General features: G+C 41.1%; 1 protein-coding gene across 1 annotated transcript in view; it reads right to left on the bottom strand.

Moving 5' to 3' along the window:
• The window catches only part of zfpm2a (zinc finger protein, FOG family member 2a), a 113,229-nt gene that overhangs the window by 40,662 nt on the left and 50,415 nt on the right, over nucleotides 1–22,152 (bottom strand). The window contains exon 4 of the mRNA XM_030782708.1: nucleotides 14,124–14,248. Coding sequence (XP_030638568.1) covers nucleotides 14,124–14,248 — 125 coding nt within the window. The remainder of the gene's footprint in view (nucleotides 1–14,123; nucleotides 14,249–22,152) is intronic.

Genomic DNA, 22,152 nt, shown 5'->3' with positions numbered 1-22,152 from the left:
TCATGATAATGCGTACTATTGTTTAACGGCTCTTTTTAGATTTTTAATCCTTTTAATAGACTTAAATGTATTAATTGTTTATGGACAGACAAAAAGTAGGGATATATCCAAACAAATAAATACAGTGGGATTAACTCTTCATTTATGTTAATTCCACAAAATAACTGTTTGAGGATTGTTTCACATGTGTTTTTTTGTACTCTATACAAATGTACAATACCATACACTTAAAATACAATCTAGTCATTGTCATTATTGACAAAAAGATAATGAAATTCATAACAACAGCTCACATTATATCATTTATAATAAAATTAGTTCAAATTTAGCAGTGGTAATTGTGACGGTACCGTGAGTTTTGAATACAATGCCACAAACCTTCCCTGGACAGTATGTTCCTTCATTACACTCAGAATTCAAGCTATTGAATGCACAGGTTCATAACACAAATGAATGGATATGCTTCCCTGCAGTACTGACACACACTCCAGGAGATCATAATGTCCAGAACACAATGTTATACAGCATTATGTGGTATAGTGTCACAGTCGCAGTGCTGTCCATTTAAGGCCTACCGAAACATATGGAGAGACTGATTCTCTCTCTCTCTCTCTCTCTCTCTCTCTCTCTCATTCATTTGCCTATACATATGATTAACGTTCAAGGTCAAGATTAACAGTCAATAGCTACATACCATATTCATGTTCTAATTAGTTGCCGAGAAACTTAATCTTAAAATAGGGGTCAGACATTATATGGCTTGTAATTCACATTCAACCAACATCATGCAGCGCCTTTCAAAAAAGGTGTTTTTCTACGGTATAGATGCTGACACGAGCCTGTCTTGGTCTGAGTCCTGCCTGTTGGTGAGAGTTGTGTTGGCTGCAGCCCCTCTCCCCTGCTCTCACTCCAATGGTTTCCACACTCTCACAGGCTTTGACTCTTTTATCCAGGCTCTGTTACTGCTCAACGTGTAAGAGATACAGTGACCAAAACAGTGTAGTCAGCGAGCGAGTGATTACAAACTGATGCTCCAAATTCGCTATAAAATGAAAATCAATATTTCCACAAGTTGCTGCAACATAAAAGATAACCTTCATTGATTTTTCTAGACTTAGGTCTGTGTGATAAAATCTAATATAAATTTTCAGCCGGTCGGATTTGGATCAGAGCGGGTGTGCAGGGGCTGCCGATAAGTTCCGTGTGCACATCCCTCAGAGTTGGATTTTTTTTTTTTTTCGCTTCTTCCTCTTCCCTCCCTTTCTTCCGAGCGGTGGCTGTACTATTTATAATTGGCCCGGTGCGAGCAAAAGCTTCTATCAGGAATCTGCTCTAATTTTTATTACTGAGAAGCTAAAGCCTGTTCCAGATAATTTGGAAATTTCAGGGGGAATTGTGATGGAGCTGATGGCAGTGGCAGTTGGCCGGCAGAAGGGAGCTAACCTGTAATAGCCTCTGTGACTGGGGCTGATTAAATGTTGCCATAGATGAAAGACCTGCCATCACCGCAATAAATTAACCAATCACAGAAATCCCAAGTCGCTACTAATCCGGCCTTGATACCATGATCCTCTGATCAGCTGAACGAGGTGAGTGAAGAAAGTGGCTTGTGACACTCTCAGCCTCCCTGACTCCCAGTTTCCTCGTGTAAACAACAAGCTAATGATACCTCCACCGGCCGTCTCCACTGCACCAATACCCCCTTTAGCCTCTCTCTTTGCTCTCGGGGCAAATGAAATCGATCTGGTCGACGGTGGGAAAGTTTCTTTTCTATTTTTTTTCCCCCTCCTTTTCCTTATTGTCGGCTTTGCTTCCTTTACTGCTTGGTATAGATGGATGAAAGATGAAAAAAATCTATTGATTCATATTGCGAAAGGGAATTATTTATATATAAGAGCATGCACACACACACACATATGTGTGTGTGCGCGTGCATGCTCTTGTGTGCATGAGTGTGTGTGTGTGCGTGTGTGTGTGTGTGTGTTTGTGCATGCTCTTGTGTGCAAAGTGTGTGTGTTTTCATTTGTTTAGGCACTGTCCTAGTAATGACAAACTAAATATAGCCTGGTGGCTGGTAAGCCTATTCACCTGAAATGGAATTTTGGAGTAGACCAATAGTCTGCAGTGTCTAGGGGAAGAATGTTATTTCACTGCAGGGATAGACCATTTGGGACAGACTGTTTTATCAAATCAAATAACAGAGTTCAAAGGTGACAATGACATCAAAAACACTAATATTAATATTATAAAATGAAAAAACATCCTCGCATTTTAAGTTCAATATTATTTCAACACTGAAACAGTGGCACTATTCTTTATATTACTATTCTTAATATATTCTTTATATTCTTTATATTTATATTAAGTGGGAATGCAGTACTATACACATTGTAATTATTCATTGTTGCACTGACAATTCATAAGCAAATCTCAGTATTAGCAGGGGTTAGAGATTGGCAGGTGTAAGTGATGGTTTATAACAGAGACTGTGATTACTAATGAAGTAATGAAATAAAATGTCTTAAAAGCACGATTTTTATTACTGCATTCACACAATAAATGACACTGTTACACCCACTACGCATTAGCCTTTACAAAATGGGTACTAGAGAGACACTGTGAAAAACAGAACAATAGCACCCTGATATGCAACACTTTGCAAAGCACATTTGCAATTATTAATTTTTCTCTGTGTATTTGTTGAAACAAGGGTATACATAAAAACTGTTTGACTGCAGAAGTCACTGGTAATAAAAATATTCAACAGTAAATAATATCAATTGCACTATTATTTCTATATTTCTTTAAAATAGTAAACTGTGTGTATTTTTCTTACCTCAGTTAAGAAAAAAGAAGAAAAAAAACCCCCAAAGAAACCCCCAAACAAACAAAAAACCCACCCAAAAAACTAAGCTAAAATGTCAAAGCCATAATTTTCACTCCATACTTCAGTACAGTTCTTCTAGAATGACCGCTGGTGACCATATATGCTTTATGCTCTTAAAAGAAATGTCCACATTTTCCCAGCTGTTATTCTGCAAAATGGCATTATGAATAATTGAAAAAGCAGGTCTATTTGGGTCTGTTTGTGCAATCTAAAAATGAGGAATGAACTTAACAGTCTGGCCCCCTCTAACACCCTCCCAGCAAAGCTTCACGCTCCACACCTTTACTTACAGACGCCTAAACGAAGAAAGAATACATTACAAAAAAAAAACAAACAAAAAAAAAAAGGAGATACTTGGTTTGTAATAATCTAATTTTGGGTTGGTGCTGCCACTTCAAATCAAATACTTGTGAATGCTCAATGTCAAGTTGACATGTTTTGACTATAGGTAGTGGCAGAGAGAGAGGTAAGGAGAACAGCATTGGGACCTGCTCTAAGACTCTGTTTACAACATAAAGCACACTCACACCTCGATAAGGGCCACTGCAATTAGTTGTTCACCATGATGAAACAAATTGCATGTGGTCAACTGGAAATTTCATTAAGGCAGATTTTCTTCCTGCATTTGTTATCTCTCTCTGTTTTAATATTTCCCAGGGCCTTTAGGACGGATGAGCTGCAAGGCACTTTTTTTTTTTTTTTGAGGAATAAATGTCCAAATCCCTCCTTTCAATCAAGTCTTGCCAGTGAATGCATGTCTGTTCTCAATCTACACTCATTTTTTTCCTCTTTATTTACATATTTCATGAACTATATAAGGATTTTTATTTTAAATCACTATCTACGCTGGAATATATATCCATGTCTTCAATTCTGTCATTCATTTCAGCCCTTCCTTTTAAATGGCAGTGGTTTCATCCTCCAAAATGAAAATAAAAAAAAAAAGAAAAACACCTCCTTGGTGCCTCTTTTTTTTTTTTTTGAGCTAGCATCTGCTATTGGGAGACTAAATAACAGAAATATGCAAAAATTGCACGCTAATTCCCTTTGGAGATAGATCTTGGCGGCTGCCCTGTCATAAATCAGAGAATTTTCGATATGAAATGAGGCAAGCTGCTCTAATCATTTCTGCATTTCAAATTGGATCACTGGCTCAATCGCTTGGCTTTTAAACTGCTTGCCTAAGAGCAAATGTGAGGTGGCAGATAATGGAAGAGAAATCTCTCCCGGTGCTGTGGCGTAGTTAGTTTACTGCTTGAGTGCAAAAGAATGCTTTCTCTCCACCTCCTCCTCTCCCCAGCTTTCTCTTTTCAACTTTGTTAAATTGACTTTTCGTTTGAAATCGATTAAATGGAGAATCGTGGCCATTCCCCCCCTGGTCTTTGAAGGAACACCCATCAAGGCTCGCATGGACCATTATTTTGTGGTAATCACAATTGCTATAGGAACAATAAATGTTTATTTTAAATTATCTATTTCAAAAGCACAGTTTGATTGTGTTCTGATTCAACTGGTATGCATCTGAAGCAAAACGTGTTATGTTCACACCTTATTCGCAAAGTATCGACATACACCGCTGGTTGTGCAAAAACAGAGAATTAAATACTGTAATTTGTAAAATTGGGTGCTTTGTGAGTAATATTTTTGATGCAGTGCCAGAATATCTGGGACACAAACACACATGAAAGTAAGAATGCTCCAGTTTCCTTGATTTTCTCTTAACACAAATGTTTTTTTTTGAACCACTGCATTTTAATTACATTACACTGCCATGATTTGACCTTGACCGTGTATCATTTCCGCTGATTCGTTATCTTGATGCATTTCCAGCCAGAGAGGAAAGATGCCACTAAAAAGAGAAGGATGATGTGGAACAGATGGGGTGAAAAAGAAGGAGACGAGAGGCAAAAAGACACTTGCCACTTCCAAGCATCTTATATTCTACCAAAGCTCAAGGCACAGAGGGATGTTCTAACTCTAAACCCATCCAGTTTAGTGCAAGCTTAGCCTGCCTCTAGGACAAACTCTTTCTCTCTCTCTCTCTCTCTCTCTCTTTCCTCTTTCTCTTCCTCTGATATGTAGTGGGTGGCTGCAACATTATGAGACAACGAAACAAAAAAGCAATCTAACAAAAGAAGAACACTGACTAGTGGTGTCATCAAAACTACAATATTCCACCACAAAGGAATGCTCTTCTTATTTACAATATGTAATTGTGACTCATTGGAAAAAAAAGACGATTTTATCTCATTTTCAATTGTTCTTTTTCCAGTAAAAAGGATTTACAGCCAGTGACTTCTGTTCTTGAGTATCACTGCCCTACACTTTCTGTCACAGCAGTGAGTGAGTCTGTCTATGAGGTGTCTCCTAACGAAAAGCTAAAATGACTTAGAGGCAACAAAAGCACTGAAAGTTCAAACAAACTTATGCATATGTACATAGTTAATTAAGATTAGTTTTACCTGCTGCTGTTTAAATATATGTGGCAAATATTTTACATACCGCATACAAAGATGATTGAAGCAATGGCTAACAAACAAGAGTCAGCCAAGTTCCTAACTCTAAGAAATGATGTCTGTTTCGCAAACGGTAAAATCCGGATATCGGCCGATTCTGCCGAAGACGTACATGTTATGTGGATGCATCGCTTTCATCACTGAGAGCATAAAGGATGTGTTGCATTTTAAAATGCCTGTTTTATATTATAATACTGACTAGAAGGGATAGAAGGAGTATTATTCTTGCGTTTGGATTCAGCTGTTGAGTCACTGAGCATGCTCCTCAGTTCTCCCAATTTGAATGTGAATTTCTTCCTCAAATTCAACTGGCGATTTGTTTGATCTTTCGATGTAACTTGTAGCTGACTCCTGCAGCAATAAGTGAACATGAGAAAACATAATGGGTTGTCCCTTGCAAGTATTCTCTCCTGTTTGAATATTTCCATGGCTGGAGGGGTCAGGAAGGTAGGTGGTTTCTCCCTTAGACATCTTCAGTAAAATGAAAATTGAACGTCAAAAGTGCCACAAGAAACACCCCCCCCCCCCAAAAAAAAGTCCTATGAAAATCCCTGTCTGGAGGTATTTTAAAAATTTCAAAATGTGTTCTGTGTATCTACCAGGGTTTATAGACATTGTGTGAAACAATATTTGAAACCAAAGAAGAATGTCACCTGTGAAAGGATTTTTCACTTGAGGCAAAACTGAGACATCTCAGGTCATTCTTTTCAACTATTATAGAGCGTTGGAGTTTGGAAATGATTACTATGGCAGAAACTAACAAGCAAGAAACAGGCACATCACCCAGCAGGAAAAACTGTTTATTACTACAGGCAATGTCTGACTTTAACATCTTCTTGGTAAACAAACTACTGATGTCCCTTGTCTTGTGAATCGCTCATCAGTTCCTTTGATGAAACTTCGAGAAAGGTCATGATCACTGTATACTCAGTATGACCCAGTGAGAGGGAGATAAAAATCTCTTGTGTAGAAATTACAATGCAGAGATTCCGCATGAACTTCTGTACCTCTGTCAAAGTAGTAGACATTTGCATAATAGAAACTCTGTGCATTTAAGGTGCAATATTTATCGCTTTGGGTTTTGTATACACTTCTTTGGGGCTTTAATAAATCCATTTTAAAGAGACCGGCAATATTTATAAAGAGGTAAGTAAATAAGATAAAAATGGTGAACCTGACCCCTCCAAATGCATTAGACGTGAACTTCCTTATCAGAGTTTTAGCACACGGACTGTTAGAGATGGTCTAGAAGGAGCTGGATATGCTCTTTGTTACCCAATTAGTTTACCGACGACCCTGCTGTCTAATATTCCTGTTTTGACAGCCTCATACACACAACCTAATGTGCTAGACCACCGGGACTGGCAGCCAGACGCTGTCCAGACGTCATCTTCTCCGGTCCATATCGAGTGTTTTTATCTCACAAAGGCTCTCTGAGATAGCACACCAGATGACCAAAAAAAGAAAGAAAAAAAAAAAGCTGCATTTTTGCACTGAATACTTTCATTCGGTGCTGTTGCTCCATCTGGAGTTGTTTGACGGGTTTTTGTCTCTGGGCTCTTTGGCAAGAGCAGAGAGCCCGGGCGGACGATGGGGTTTGGGGAGCCGGTGTGGGCAGAGGCTGGGAGGGAAGTTATCAGGACCCAGCAGCAGCAATCTGCCTCCCTCTGGGGGTAGCCATCCTGGTGCCCAGGAGAAAGCAGATCAGGCAATACGTTGGACACCACAAACAGCATGAGAAGGAAGTGGAAATACTGCTACCTGATGTTGATAAACTTTAATGTTGAATCGCTTGCACACAAGGCAAACAGCTTATATCAAACAATCTAAAAACCAAAAAAAAAAAGACAAAAAAAACCCCCCTACTTTCCAACATCAATGAGCATAATGTTTTGGAATGTTCTTTTGGGGACCAGCAGAGAATTTTTTTTCTCCAAATGATCTCTGTGACTATTCACGCTGACAATACGAGAGAGAGGACAGCCAGCCATTTAATACACTTTACCAGCAATTAACTGTCTCTACTTCACAATGTGTAATGTAAAATTCCAACAGGGAATTGAGTTTGCGAAATGAAAACAATCATGGATTATCTTTTGCTACTTTTGGAGGAAGTTGTTTTAGTGTCCCACAAGAAGAGCCTTGACAGTGACAGATGGCAAAGCAGCTGGCACCACTCAAGTCCTCTTCATTCCCGCTCTTTCTCCCCCACTCAAATGTCTGCTGAGTATTTCACTGGTGTATATCCATACCTTTTGGCAAGACACACATTGCAGACTGGACCAAAAAAGACAACACCGAGTGCAAAAGCAATCTTAATTCTTGATCCGTAATGTTTGAATGATATCAAACAGTTTTTTTCTGTGAGTATAATTTTTCCTATGCAAACAAACAAACAAATGAAAAACAAACTGCATACATCGGTCTCTTTAAATGTACGATGAACCAAAAAGATATTGAATCAATACTCTGTTAGTGACTCTCTCTAAAATATGAAACACTGCATCTATGTAAAATTATTTTCAGTGTCTTTAAACTTTAAAAGTCGTATATGGTGCAGTGAAGAATGTTGTCAATTTAAGACTGAATGCTGTTTTCTTCTTCTGTCTGTTTAAGTGCTCTAGACGAACAAAAGTATACTTTGTGAGCAGTATGTGGTGGTAAAAGTATCCTAGGCCCCTGAGGTTTTGGACTCCTTTTGTTCAGAGAATCATTGATCAGCCCAGCCTAATCCACATCTACAGAGAACTAGGTGTAAAATGTTCTGCAAACATTCTACATGATCTACAAGTCATTCATCCAATCAGCTGTCATTAACATCTGTCACATCATTAAAAGGACCAATCAGAGCTGGACGTGTAGTTTCAGCAAAACATGGTTTTAAGTAGCCTTTTAGCTCTGTGCATTACATAAAATTTGGGCATTTCGGCACAGAACAGGCTTACTGTCTTAACTTCTGGCTTGCCTGTATAGAAATAAACTAAATAAGCGTCCAATTTACGCCTGTATTTTTGGACCTATCTCAAACGTATGTTTTCTGGCTACAGAAAAGAGACATTTAAATGGTCCCCAAATGCCAATATTAAATGTTGACTGAAGTCTCAAGCTCAGGGAATCCATACAGAAAGTATCAGTGAACGGCATTCAACTCATCAACAACAACATGAAACGTAAGCCAGCGTTAAGACTATCTCTGGCGTGATTGTGCTATACTATGCAGCCATCATCTCAGTGACAATGAGGCGTTTTATCAGGGGTCCATGCCATATCTTTTCGGTTGTCTGTTTCGTGGTGATGAAGGAAAAAGAGAAATGTCAGGTTCACTTGTAGATCAAGTCGATCATGCGTTATCTGAGCATTACTGATCTTTGACTGCGTTAGGGAGGCACGCACACGTTCTGTAGAGCACACGTAAGCCGTCCCTGATGTCTGACACGAGAGTGAGGCAGCATCAAGAAGGACCTTTACATTTCTGTTCAGAGAGACAGAGATGGCAAACAATGCTGCCCCCAGCACCGTTCCACCATGGGGTATGGGGGGGGGGGTCACCCCTCCCCCTCCCCCCAACTCTACACAACCCCCCCCCACCTCCAGGCAAAACATTGGTAAAATACATCAAGAGGCAGAGGAGATGAGCTGTGATTAGATGAGAGCATATTCAATGGGACGACCTCAAAAAAAAAAAAAGGAAAAAGATTTGACTCACTCACTTACCTACTTGACTTACAAACAAATTGTTTCTGGGATTGTGTCAATATTTGAATAAATCTTAGTATCTGCATTAGAACGTAAGTAATGTGCAGAAAGAATGCAAATGCCAAATGATTACCATTTGAGCCATTAGATATGTTCTCAGTCTGGCCAGTGGTCAAAACTCAACAAATTAACTGAGGCATGCAATCGTGTACTGGTTGCCCGCCTAAAATTTGGGCCCATTATTTCATTAGATAAAGCCACATTTTCTGTGCCAAAATCATTTGTGTGTCCAACAAGGAATTAAAATCCTGTTATTGCCAGATACCGGAAGTATTAACAACCAATAACAGGACTGATCTTCTTTCGGATAATAAATAAATCTTTTGACATAACCCAAAGTAGTCTACTGGTTTCGTTTATAAAGAATAACATAGATTTAGTTATTTATTTGAGCTAATTTTATAGTTTGTCTTTACTTAGATAGTCTCTCAGTTGGGAGTGTGTACAGCTTCCTTGCATATATAATTAGATGCAACTGTAAATAATTGGTTATGCTCATGCCAACATAAAAATGATGTTTGTAAGTGTGTGTATTAGGGTGTATGTATGTGTGTGAGCATGTGTGTGTGTGTGTGTGTGTGATTGTGTGTGTGTGTGCGCGCATACTCCACTCTCAAGTCCCACTGATTCTCCTTTCCAACCATGTTGAATCCTCTTTTCCTTATCAGGGCAGCCCAGGCCTGCATCAGGCTCTCCTTGCTATGACAGAGGCTACAACAATAGGCGTGCGATACCGCTGCTTAGCGCTGCGTTTCGGAGGGGAAACCTGCCACGGGCGCAGATTAACAACAACAGACATACACACACACACACACGCATACACATACACACACACACACACTAACACACACACACACACACACACACACACACGCAAACACACATTCCCACAAAACAGATTGCAGCCTCCAAAACAAAACATTTTTCAGAAGGCCTGCTCTTGATTAATGAAGTAATGACAAGAAGAAAAATATAATTTCAACCCTGGAAATAAAAAAAAAAAAAAAATCCGCCACCACTTGTTCAAGTTTGGGAAGTGAACAATAAACCCATTGGAGGGAGAGGGAGGAGAGAGGGAGGAGATAAACCACAGAGTGATGGCTTGAATAATTTCGGGCACTTTTTTTTTTTCGCTGTGCTGGCCCTCTGCTCCTCACCTCTTACTAAATTACAGAATAAAAACACTCTTGGGCCTGACAGCCACTAGCTCTCTGCCAGGTGCAAATGAAGACGGTATCTTGTCATTTTTCCAGTCTTGCACACAACATGTGCTAAGTACACACTGGCTACAACCAAAGGACCCAGCTACAGAGAGCATCGAGCAACAGACACTACACTGTGCTGTTGTTGTTGTTGTTTTTACAAATATCAGAAACAAAGGGAGACAGAAATACAATGGATTTTTTTTCAAAGGGACAAAAATTGTGCTTGAGCTTAGCTTAAATAGATTTTACCTGAGGCAGTATTTTTGTAGCTGCACACACATACAGAAATATAAGTTTTTCATTCTTCCTCTTCTTCCTATCATTATTATTATTATTATTATTATTATTATTATTATTATTATTATTATTATAGATACACACATGCATAAATAAGTACAGTAGCACTAGAATATTTTGCTGTAGCAAGGAGATTTGTCTGTTATCCTTTTATTGTTCTACATGTTAACGGTTAAGTTAAAGACTGAGGTGAAGTGTATTTAAACTTTTAACTATGTTTCACATAAGCTTGTCTCTCTAGCCATTTACCACTGAGACCAAGAGGCTGTATCCAAGTCTTACAGCAACCCTTAACTAAGTACTGTGATTAGCACAATGTTAATTCATTAATTGAACATTGAACTGAAAGCCATACTTTATTAACAGGCATCTAGGAGAGACCCCTAAATCTGGGGCCCATTACTAGCTTGGTTTCCAAATCAATTATTAACACTTAAAATGGACACCAAGCTGGCGGCAGGCGTAACAGAGGAAAGCTATAGGCCATTGTCAGGTTCTGTCCAGCCCCAGCTAATTACCACATTTAAGACACCTGCTACTCAATAGTTTCGACCCGTACTGGCAATCTAACCCCTTGATGGCAGACATTTATGTCTGTGTGTCGTTATTAATTTGCATTAATTTAAGGGGTGCGTTGTCCACATGGATGGGCTCGTCGCTCACCTGCGCAAAGCCTGCTGGGTAATTGGGCTCTAATAGCCTGATTGATCTGTTGGACAGGAGAGGGATGGAGAGGCTTAGGCTGGCCAGCTCTATCACCCTACAGTCCAAACCCACACACAGAGTGAGAGAGAGAGAGACAGAGAGAGAGGGGGGGGGGGCGGGGAGAGAGAGAGAGAGAGAGAGAGAGAGGGGGAGAGAGGGAGGGAGTGGTAGGGAGAGGTAGGGAGGTAGGGAGGGAGAAGGAGAGAGAATGGACATGTGAGCAAGTTGCAACTATTCGGGAGGTCTGTCTTCTTGCCTGACAAGTGATTTAGTCTGATTTTTTTTTTTGTATGTATGTATTTTTGTTTCAGTATCCTCTCCCTCTGTCAAGAGAATGCATGCTGACTAAAGGACACAACGGACATTTTAATAAATGACATCTAACATTGTCATAGCTTCATAGCCCACAGCATTTTTCATGTGCTTTTATTGTACTAGCATGTCTGCAATACACATATTAAATAACATTTTTTTTTTTGACAACTGACTCATTGATTTGTGAATCATCTGGATGGCTGGATGATGGAATAAGGATCTACACACACACACACACACACACACACACACACTCCAATTTCCAGCAGAGCATGGCAACACATCATGAGCCATAACGAACCAAACTTGCAGCACACTCCGACTGGCACAGGCAGACCATCAGTTGTGAGATCTGCACTTCACACTGATAAATGCACCATACGTGACCCTATCTGTTCTCTGCACATGCCCACATGTCCTGCCATGCTTTCTTTCTCTCCCTCCCTCTCTCTCTCTCTCTCTCTCTCTTTCTCTCTCGCCCACTCCACTCATCTCAGCGTGCCTAGAAGGCCTGCGTTACTTGCACTGCTCTGCTTCTTATACTTCCGGACTCCTCGCATCTCATGCCGTTACACCATCAGCCAGTTCATCCATTGCTGCTATACACTGTTTTTCCCCCGCTATCCGCCCCTCCATTCAGTCAGCCATCAGTCAAACAGGTTATTCATGATCCACTTCAAATGCACCTTTAACCATCTCTTCAAAACGACTAAGAGTAATCAGCCTCATGTACCGGCCTCTCTTTCGGAGATGTACAAGTGCCCGAATTTCTCTTAAAAGTGATGTTTAATGTGCTTCTGAGCATCACTTCTCCCGTACTCTCATAATCACCCAATCACAGATCCAGATCTGCTTTAACGGGAGGCCTCTGAGCGGCACTTGCAATTTCATTTGGGTTGAGCTGCTATCATGATTGGCCATCAGCAGGTCAAGTTTCCCCCAGCTTGGAATTTAAGGCATGTGACAGGTGACATTGATGCCATGCCTGGCAGCCAGGGGTAATACAATCATCTCAGTGGTTTGAAAATTTAAGTGAGCAAGAGTGAGTGAGAGAGAGAGAGAGAGAGAGAGAGAGAGAGAGAGAAGATTTAATAGTCTCCAAGGGGTCATTCTTCATAAGAACTGACTCTTTAGAGAAGCGCGGGCCTGTGAAACCATCAAGTTTTATTTCAACTTCAAAAGCTTTCTGCTGCCTTCTGACCCTGCAGATTCTTACAGGACAACTCCCTCATCTGCTCAGTCATTGTCTCCCTGTCTCCATTCACTGACTCAATTTAAAACAATATGACATATGAGCACATTCATTTGTCTCTATCTTTAAGGGAAGACAAATTTTCTAGTCCACCTTACAAAGGTGCACAAAGTGAGAGTTTTTGTCTAGTACATCCAAAAATTCAAAAGGTTCTTATAAAACGAGGGGGTGATCGTATGTTCTGCCACGACTGATGACCAATGACATTTAAATTCAAAATGTATTTGGACGGAATAATCGATGGATAGGAAAACTGGTTTGACCACGAGAAGTTTTATTTCAAATGTAAAATCATTCAAACACTATTCTGAGAGTGATACTCGGAATAGCACTATATTGAATGGAGCAGGCCTAAGAAAACTGCTGTGAACTGTTCAGAGAATGATTTAATAAAGTTATGTGTTAAAGTAATCCCCCAGAACGGGGCCTCTGAGTCCAAAATCCACATGGACTGTTCCTTACGTTTCCTAACAGGATAAATATGAGATTCGTTATAATTTTTAATAAGTATTTCTTAATTAATCCACATGCAAAATGGAATATTAAACCCTAAAGGACTTCTCTCTCCAATAGAGCAGCCAGGTCAACAGTATTTTTTTTTTTTTTTAGCCGTGAAGAGAACTTAACTAGGATGTTTGAACATGTGGGGCCGCTCAGTTGATGAAAAGCCAGGCTGAGAATAACATCAAATATAATGGATCATAACTTCACTGGATCGAGGTCTGGACTAAACTCAAAATCCACCAATTAAAGCGTTTAGTCATAAAATATGCAGATTAAATGGTTAAAATGGATGTACTTCAAAGCCTTTTGTTACAGGCCAATTTGACTTCAGAACAGTCAACTTGTCGGGTTTGGTTTGTATTCAAATGAAATGGGAATTTTTTTCCCCCCTACTCCTATTAAAATGGGCATTACACAGCTCAGATGTATCTGAACACAGAACTTTTAACAAATCACACTGAGAAGACCAAGCAGATAATGTGTCTGAATCAAACAATGCAAAAAAAAAAAAACCTCCTTCAAAAAAATCCTCCCACACAATCAAGAACTGTTGCCATAAACATGGAGGAGAGGAGAAGAGAAGAGAAGAGAAGAGAAGAGAAGAGAAGAGAAGAGAAGAGAAGAGAAGAGAAGAGAAGAGAAGAGAAGAGAAGAGAAGTGAAGTGTAAAAAAAAATGAAAACATACCAAACCACTTCCATCGGTGTTCGTCTCAATCTTCCCTTCAAATGGTCCCCACGTAGTCCCAACAGGAAGCTGCTGGCGACTGTGAATCCGACGCTCCCCATCCTTGTGGTATAGGTCAAGCTCTCCTACGAGACAAAGCATCATATACAGTCACTGTTCACTACAGAGCATCATAAGACACACAATGACAAGACTGACTACTGTGTGCTGGACACAGATGACAAATATAAAGATCTCCATAGCCTGGAAGTCATAGTCAGATGACTGAGCAGTACATCAATAGCTAACTAACTTTTAGATGGACAAGATGCATTTTTATTTGTTCAGAGGCTTGTTCAGTTGCAAAGCTGTGTCATTTTTCACATTTTCCTCCAATATAACACAGGTGTGTCTTTTTTTTCCCCTGTCATCTGACTTGGACAGATTTGAGACTGAGTGTATTACAGGACCAGGCACCTGTTCACAGAGATGTTCACAGCGCGAGCACATCGATCGAATGGAGTACATCAAACTAGCGGGCCAGTAACCTCTCCTGAAAGGCGTCTCTTGTTGGCTGATAAATCTCCACGAGACGTTACAGGCTTAGAGGATGGCCGGCGGGGGCTATTTCTGTTCTTCCAGGAAAAATCTAAGGGCCCTTGTTAGCGCTGCGTTGAACTCACAGCTAATTAACTGTGTCACAGGATGGTGCCGTTAGCACAGCTAGCTCCCCACAACAACCCTTATCTCTTAGATTTTGTGTACTTTTTTTAGGACAGTGATTAATCAAACAGTTATGATAACGGACGCCCCCCCCCCCCCCCCCCCTCCTTCTCTGGTCACAGCTCTTGTTTCTAGGGAAAGTCATGTGGCTCTCAAGTGCACTCATTTCCGCCTGGGTCGCCTTGACAACGTTGAGTGCCTGGGTCCGGGAGGACCTATTGCTCAGGAGGATTTAGCTCTTCAAAAGCTCGAGTGCTATCGGCTATATCTTCATGTGTGTGTCCTGTCAGACTGGGCTGGAGTGCTACAACTGCTGCACTAATAATAACACATCACCTTTTTTATGGGGGCATACCTCAGAGGCTATAATGTGTTAATCAGCACTCTGGAAATGCATAACTCAATGTACACGGACGGCATCTATCCGACCACATTAAACAGTCAGTAATCACACACACTCGTTATCAGTCATCGATGCGCCAATGAAAAAGTCCTGTTCTGGAAGCTATTATAAACATGACCCGGCTCCGAGCGATGCATTCAGCTCTTTGTCGGCTTAAAGCCCCGAGATGGTAACTGAACTTTCTTTTGCGTACGAGGCATAATGACCTATTCAGCTGTGTTCCTCTGTGTAAATATCAGCCTTGTATCTGTGACATGCTATCGTGTCAGCCTGTTGGTATGGAAATTCTCCTATGTGCACCCTCTCATGCATAAACAACATCAGGTGACTCGCAACACTGTTGTTTGTTAAATATCACTGGCACCTTTCTGATCGCTCACATGAAATAGGTCATTTAGGAGTTGCTTGGTTTATTTATCATTTATAAAGTAATTATAGTCTTTTAATTATAAATAAAAGCTGTGTAGAGCATTCAAATATGCAAATATGTTTCCATTAAAAAATAAAACAGTGTAAATAAGTTCAACAGGACCCTAATGTAATAATAACTAGCTTGGATAAAACGCTAATTTCCCTGATACAGCAAGGAAATTCACATTTTGTTTATTTTAAAAGTGAATCTGAAACTATAGAACTGTCTCTCTCTGATCATTCCACACCAGTGCTGACTGTATGTGGAGATTAGTGAGTGAGCCTTAGTTCGTGTGAGATTCGGGGAGGGAACGGCATCCTCAGCATATCTGGCCCTCTGAAGCCCGCCGAGTTCCTGCAGGCCTGTCGGAAGGTGGGGAAGCTCATTAAAAGAAAATAATTAAGCGTCGGAGCGCAGCTGGTCCACATCACAGGAAGACTGGATCTGTGCTGGCCCACCACCGCTTGATGCGTTCTGTTCCCACTCTGATAAGACCCCATGGCCTTTTGCCACGCACACACAAGTTCCTCTTTAGCCCTGCTTGACACTTGCGCAAGTCTTCGCTGGCGGATTGGGGCCGGTCTTTGCGGGGTTTGCTGGGAGTGGGGTGGGAAGTGGAGTGTGGGGTGTGGGGTGTGGGGTATATGGTGGTGGTGGTGGTGATGGGGGTTGGTGGAACTCGGGCATTTGAAGTTTGAGGTGGATAGTGATCGGATGCCAGTTGTCTGTGGCCTGTTCCAAAGCATTGCCTGAGGACCTTGCCTCCCAGCTGGCTCGTCCCAGCTGTTGCAGATACCAAGCGAGCCCGGAGAGGCGACTCGACACAGAGCCGGCATGCATAATGAGCCTGTCTGTCGCCTCCTCCTATTTGCCACCAGCATTTAGATGTTGGCTCTTGCTGGATAATGAGATCAAGATATACAGAGAGAGAGAGAGAGAGAATATCCGTGCGGATCTATCTTTGAATGTCGGGAATGCTGCCCGGGCCATGCTTTACAGACATGGATTCCCTCAATTCCAGATATACTGCGAGTCAAACACACAGTGGAAAAGGGAGTGCTTGTGTTATCCAGCTTATCTATAACACAAGCAGTTGGATCTGTGCGTGCCTGTGTGATTATAGTTGTAAGACTATGTGAAACAGGATGGAGGAATGGGTCACACAAAGTGAACAAGCCTTAGTTCATAAAAAAACGGTAGGCTCCAAAAACCGTTTTTACAAAACAATCTTTGGTTTGACTGAACCACCAGTTGACTAGCACACGTACCCACACCCCATACACCCAAATCACACCCAGTCCTCTTGTAATTAAACCCTTATAACCCTGAGCTGAGAGGATATAGAAGGATTACAGCCACCCTCCCCGGTTCCCTTTGACGTCCCTCATCGCCCAATACTGAAATGCCACAATCTTGGCACGGACGACTTGATGATGTGACTAAAGTGCATTCCCTTCTTCCCCGCCCAGTTCCCCTCCCCTCCCCACCCTAGATAAGATCATCCTCTGTCGCTCTACTCTGGGGTCTGCTCCTACTCTCCACAGATACTTGGCAGCACAATGAATGTCCCTTTGTGCGGAGAGATCGTCCTCAGATAGCACCCAAAAGATGCTCCACGCAGACATCTGTTTGTTTTCTCCATAATGGCCAAATGGACAGGGGGAATAAGAGAGGCTGTTCTCTCACTTTGCCGGGGTATGACAGAATACTAAGGAAATGCTGCGATGCTAAGGTTCCTCCTCTGTCGCTACGCTAAAAGACTGGCTGTGTTGCCATGGTGCAGCTGTTTTGGAGACCAGGTGAATAATGAGCTAAATCTAAGGGATGTGTGTTGGTTTGTGTGTATGTGGTGGGAGGAAACGGTGTTGAGGATGTCTAAAACGAGCCTTCTGCTGAGTCTACACTATATACAACCTGACCTAATAAACGCGAGCTAGCCTAAACGGTTGAAATGTTCGGCCTAATGTGTAATGGGAGCACCTAGAGCTGTTTACTTTAACTCCTTGTTTCCACCACAACAAAGACTGATGATCCATTTAAGAAACATCTCTGATATCCCTCAGAGAGATGGATCCAAAAATTAAAAGATGGTCAAAAGTGGGCTCTGTGGCATTCATGTAATTGCATACACAATACACACACGCACGAGCACACGCACACCCACACCCACACGCACACACACACACACACACACACCCACACGCACACACACACACACAAATATATCTACATATATGAAGTAAAATTGCGTTGATTTGTGATGCGTTAAGGAGAGAAACTCTGATTGGAGCGTTCAGACACTTGTGCTTGACAGTTACACATCTATCAACACCATCGCTCCTGACAGCATGCCCTATAAAGCTACAAAAAAATGGGATACAAATTAATATACTGTGAGAAGCATATTGAGTGAAATGGAATGTGCGGTATCGCTTCACAAAAGGTGCTAGTGCTTTAAAGGAGATCTGCGATATGAAATTTTACAGCTAAAGGAGAAATGTCACTGCAGCTTGATAAGAGAGCGATGAACTTTCCTCCCCTTCCCCCCGAACCGCCATTATCAGGTCTGAGTGAACAAAAATGCATCATTTATATCCCACAGCCATACCATTATCTCCTGCACAGACACTTGTTTTAAAACACAGAAGGACCTTTTCCCCCTCTCTCTCTTTAGCTCTCTCTCTCTCTCTCCCTCCCTCCCTCTCTCTCTCTCTCTCTCTCTCTCTCTTTTTTAGTACCTCTCTTTACCTTTTTCTGCCTGCTCTCTTCTCACTTTTGAGCAAAGAGAGAAAGTTGACTATTTTGGAGACCTTTGGGCACGCAGTTGTGTACGGGCAGCGAAAACGCCGCCCGGCGAAAAGACCATTCTACATTTTTTAGCCAGGGAGTGTTTGGGGCACAGTTGTATTGCTTAACGAAGTTTTAAGCTTCGAGAAAATAAACTTTACAGAGTGACTCACATATCAGAAATCAAAATGCCTCTTACATGTTATGTCTATGGGGACTCTATCTTACGTAGATGCTTTTATATTAAATTCGCACAACATATGGGATAAGACCTTTTCAACATATTATTTTATTTAGTTTTATCTTTTATTTTAATTAATGTCTCACTAATTTTATGTCTGCAGACCCCAAAAGAATTCATGGGCTGTTGGGTATGCAAAACCTATATTTTAGTGTACAGTGCAACAGTTTTGTCTTAAACTTGACTGGTCTTCACTCAACTGCTGCTAGAACACACACACACACACACACACACACACACACACACACGCACATACACACACACACACACACACACACACACGCACACACACACACACACACACACACATATATATATAATGTGCTAGTTTTCTTCATTGTGCTTTGATCAAAGCCCTCCCAAAGTCACATTGACAACAATCTGTGCAACATTCATCTTACTCTGCCATCATAATACCAATGGACAGCACACACAAAAGATGAGACAAAAAAAAACCCCAAGGATGTCTCCCTATCTAGAACATCATCTAGAGGACACACATTTTTTTTTCTTCTTCAAAATTTGATTGCTTGTGTGATGTGTTACAAATTTGAAGTGGCTCTGAAGGATATAATTCCACTCTCAACTGTCAGAACAAGACTGACTAATGGCCAGAATATCTACTAAAAATGCAACTGTGTTCTGTGAGTTTCTATGATATATGGAGCCTCAACAGATTTTACCTCGGCCTCCCGAAACTTGTCAGAACCTTGCAAACTTTTAAACGGCTGGAGGTAGAAATTTGAGGTGAGAAAAATATATATATATTTTGATGAAGCGCACACATACACAGTACTTATTTCTCAGTTGTGTCAATAACTGCCACGCGGCTTGGTAACTAACTTCCACATATCTCTTGCCTTTCTCTTACTTTATTTTGACGTAGCACTCAAGTAAAAGTGAATCATTAGCACCTTTGTGCTTTCCGACATCTTCCCAGCAAGTCAATTACCAGATTTCAAACTTTCTGGGAATGGAATCCTGTCTCCCCTTACTGACCCAGTTGTCTTTTGTGAGTAGGTCTTAGCCAGAGTAGTTTGACAGTCAACAGATAAGATGGATTAAGCTTTTTTTTTTTTCATCCAGTTTTGATGTGAGCAGCGTAAAAGCGGGTTAAAGCAGTCCGTTTCAGGAGGGTTTGGGAGTGACTGGAGATAGAGGCTGATAGAGGAGCTAAACCTAAGGCTTGGGCTGAGAAGGTCAAGGTCGTGCTCTTTAAGAGTGACTACCTGGAGATGGGGCCAGAACCATAGCAGAGCAGCGGTTAACCACGCTTAGCAACACAAAGAAACAGGAAATTCAACCCTGTTAAAAGACAGATATTTCAAACGTGTGTGTGTGTGTGTGTGTGTTTGTAGAGGACAGATCAAACCAAAAAAATGCATCAATGTTTATGATGTTCAAGATGATGTTCTTGCAACCCAACTTAGGATATCCCTGAAATTAAATTTTGATCTATAAATCTAAAAATGTTCATTCTGATTTATGATTGTTTACCTGATATATCCATCTAAAAGACACACACAAACAGGTGCAAACTGATCAAAGTTTGTTACAGTTAAACTGACAAAGCGCCGTTATGATCTCATACAAGTTGGTTAGCAGCCTCCAAACAATCAGTGCTCTAAGGTCATCATGACTCAGACAAAAGTCACATAAAAAATAGATACAATGCTGATGAATAACCAGGTTCAGTTGACATGACAACCAAAGAGACAAAGCCCTGGCAATGTCTGGGATAAAAGCGTCCCTTTGTAAAATTCAATTAATTGTTTTATTGATACAGAATGAGTAGACTGCATGATAAGGCCATTTTTGTACACTACATGTATGTCACTGTGTGTAGTACTATAAACATGTTCACATAAAACAAATATGTTACATATGTAGCAATTACGCTGCGTTGTGTAAATTACATACATCTGAGAGTGTTTGCATTGTCCAACACAGTGTGAACACTGTGCATGTTCTGCCATCATAATACCCATGCCTTGCATGTTCCACACAGAATTTTCTGTGTGGAACATGCATGGTTTCTAAAGGTATTAAACCTAGTTTAAGGTAGACGGACATCTCTTTTGGAATATGTATTGTACAGAAAAAACACATGAAGAATGGTGATGTGTCTAGGTGCACTTGGTTAAAGAGCCTGATTGCGGACCTTATAGCCCGTTGGCAGTGAGTACATAAGTGAAGTGAAGTATGTCATTAGAATACTGCGACTAGCTGAAAATTAGTGCAAGCGCTCATGGTCAGTGAATGAGGTGATATTATGAAGTGTGGTAGTAAATGACATGAATGTCCTTTCTTTATATTTGTCACTTATCTAAAAATACCCCACAGGACATTTTGATACATAACAAAAGAAGAACTTCACAGAGAAAAGGCACAATCACTTTCTCTATTAAAATGTGTAAAACAAGTTGGTCAGAAAGACGCTGGAGACATTCAGAAATGTGTGTGTGTGTGTGTGTGTATTTTTTCTCTCACTGCTCCTACATGTCAGTGACAGGGGAAAGTAATCCTATACACAGGCTGCTATTGTGAAATGAGAAACTAGCCTCCTTGGCTGCCAGAGACCAGATGCACCTCTCTCTCTATCCTAATCTGGAAACGACTTAAAGGAGCCTTATCTCCAGGCTCTTCTGCTTCATTTCATGCTTGATTTACTTTAATTTGTCTGATAGGGCACAAGGATTTGGAAATGGCCCATCTTTCGGCGGAAAATGTTCTGATTTTTCTCCGGCATTGTTATGTGGAGGTTTTTGACTTTTCTCTCTCTCTCCTCTCCTCTTCTCCTTCCCCTTCTCTCTCTCTCTCTCTCTCTAGCTTTCTTTCACTCTCTCCTCTTCTCTTTCTCTCTCTCTCTCTCTCCCTCTCTCTCTCCCTCTCTCTCTATCTCTATCTCTGTCACTCCCTCACTCTCTCTCTCTCTCCTCCACTCTTACTTCCTTCGGAAAGCATCTTGCTCCTGTGCAATATTCTGTTTCAGTGCATTTAGATTCAAGCTAACGCAGCAGAAATGGAACAGTTTGTGTTTGTATGTGTGTGTGTGTGTGTGTTTATGTGTGTGTGTGTGTGTGTGTTTTTCGATGTGTGGCAGCAACACTGGGGTAGTGCTGTTTGCCTTTCAGATTGGCACTGGGCGCATGGAGGATAGGGGTGCAACCGAGTGCTTCAAACCACAAAGATCTTGTGTTTAAGGTGGGGGGGACGTACTATCCCACAAGTGCGCGTGCTGATAAAGTCAGCCTCACAATGAAGAGCAGGAAAGGAGCAACAAGCCCACAGATGCCTGTAGTTCCTCCTCTATGGCAGACTCTAGTGCCTCCATAGAGCACTTCTCTGGCTTCCTCATGCTTAAACTATTTCCCTCGTTTTCTATTTTTTTTTTCCCCCACTGAGGCCAAGGAAGTGGACTATAGTTCAAGTCAGTTTATCTCTCTCTCTGCATGTGGGATAATCTCTATTCTACGAGTGAAGC

This window comes from Chanos chanos, chromosome 8 (assembly GCF_902362185.1).
Source record: "Chanos chanos chromosome 8, fChaCha1.1, whole genome shotgun sequence".
In the NCBI taxonomy this organism is placed as follows: Eukaryota; Metazoa; Chordata; class Actinopteri; order Gonorynchiformes; family Chanidae; genus Chanos; species Chanos chanos.
This window is presented reverse-complemented; position numbering and strand designations above follow the sequence as displayed.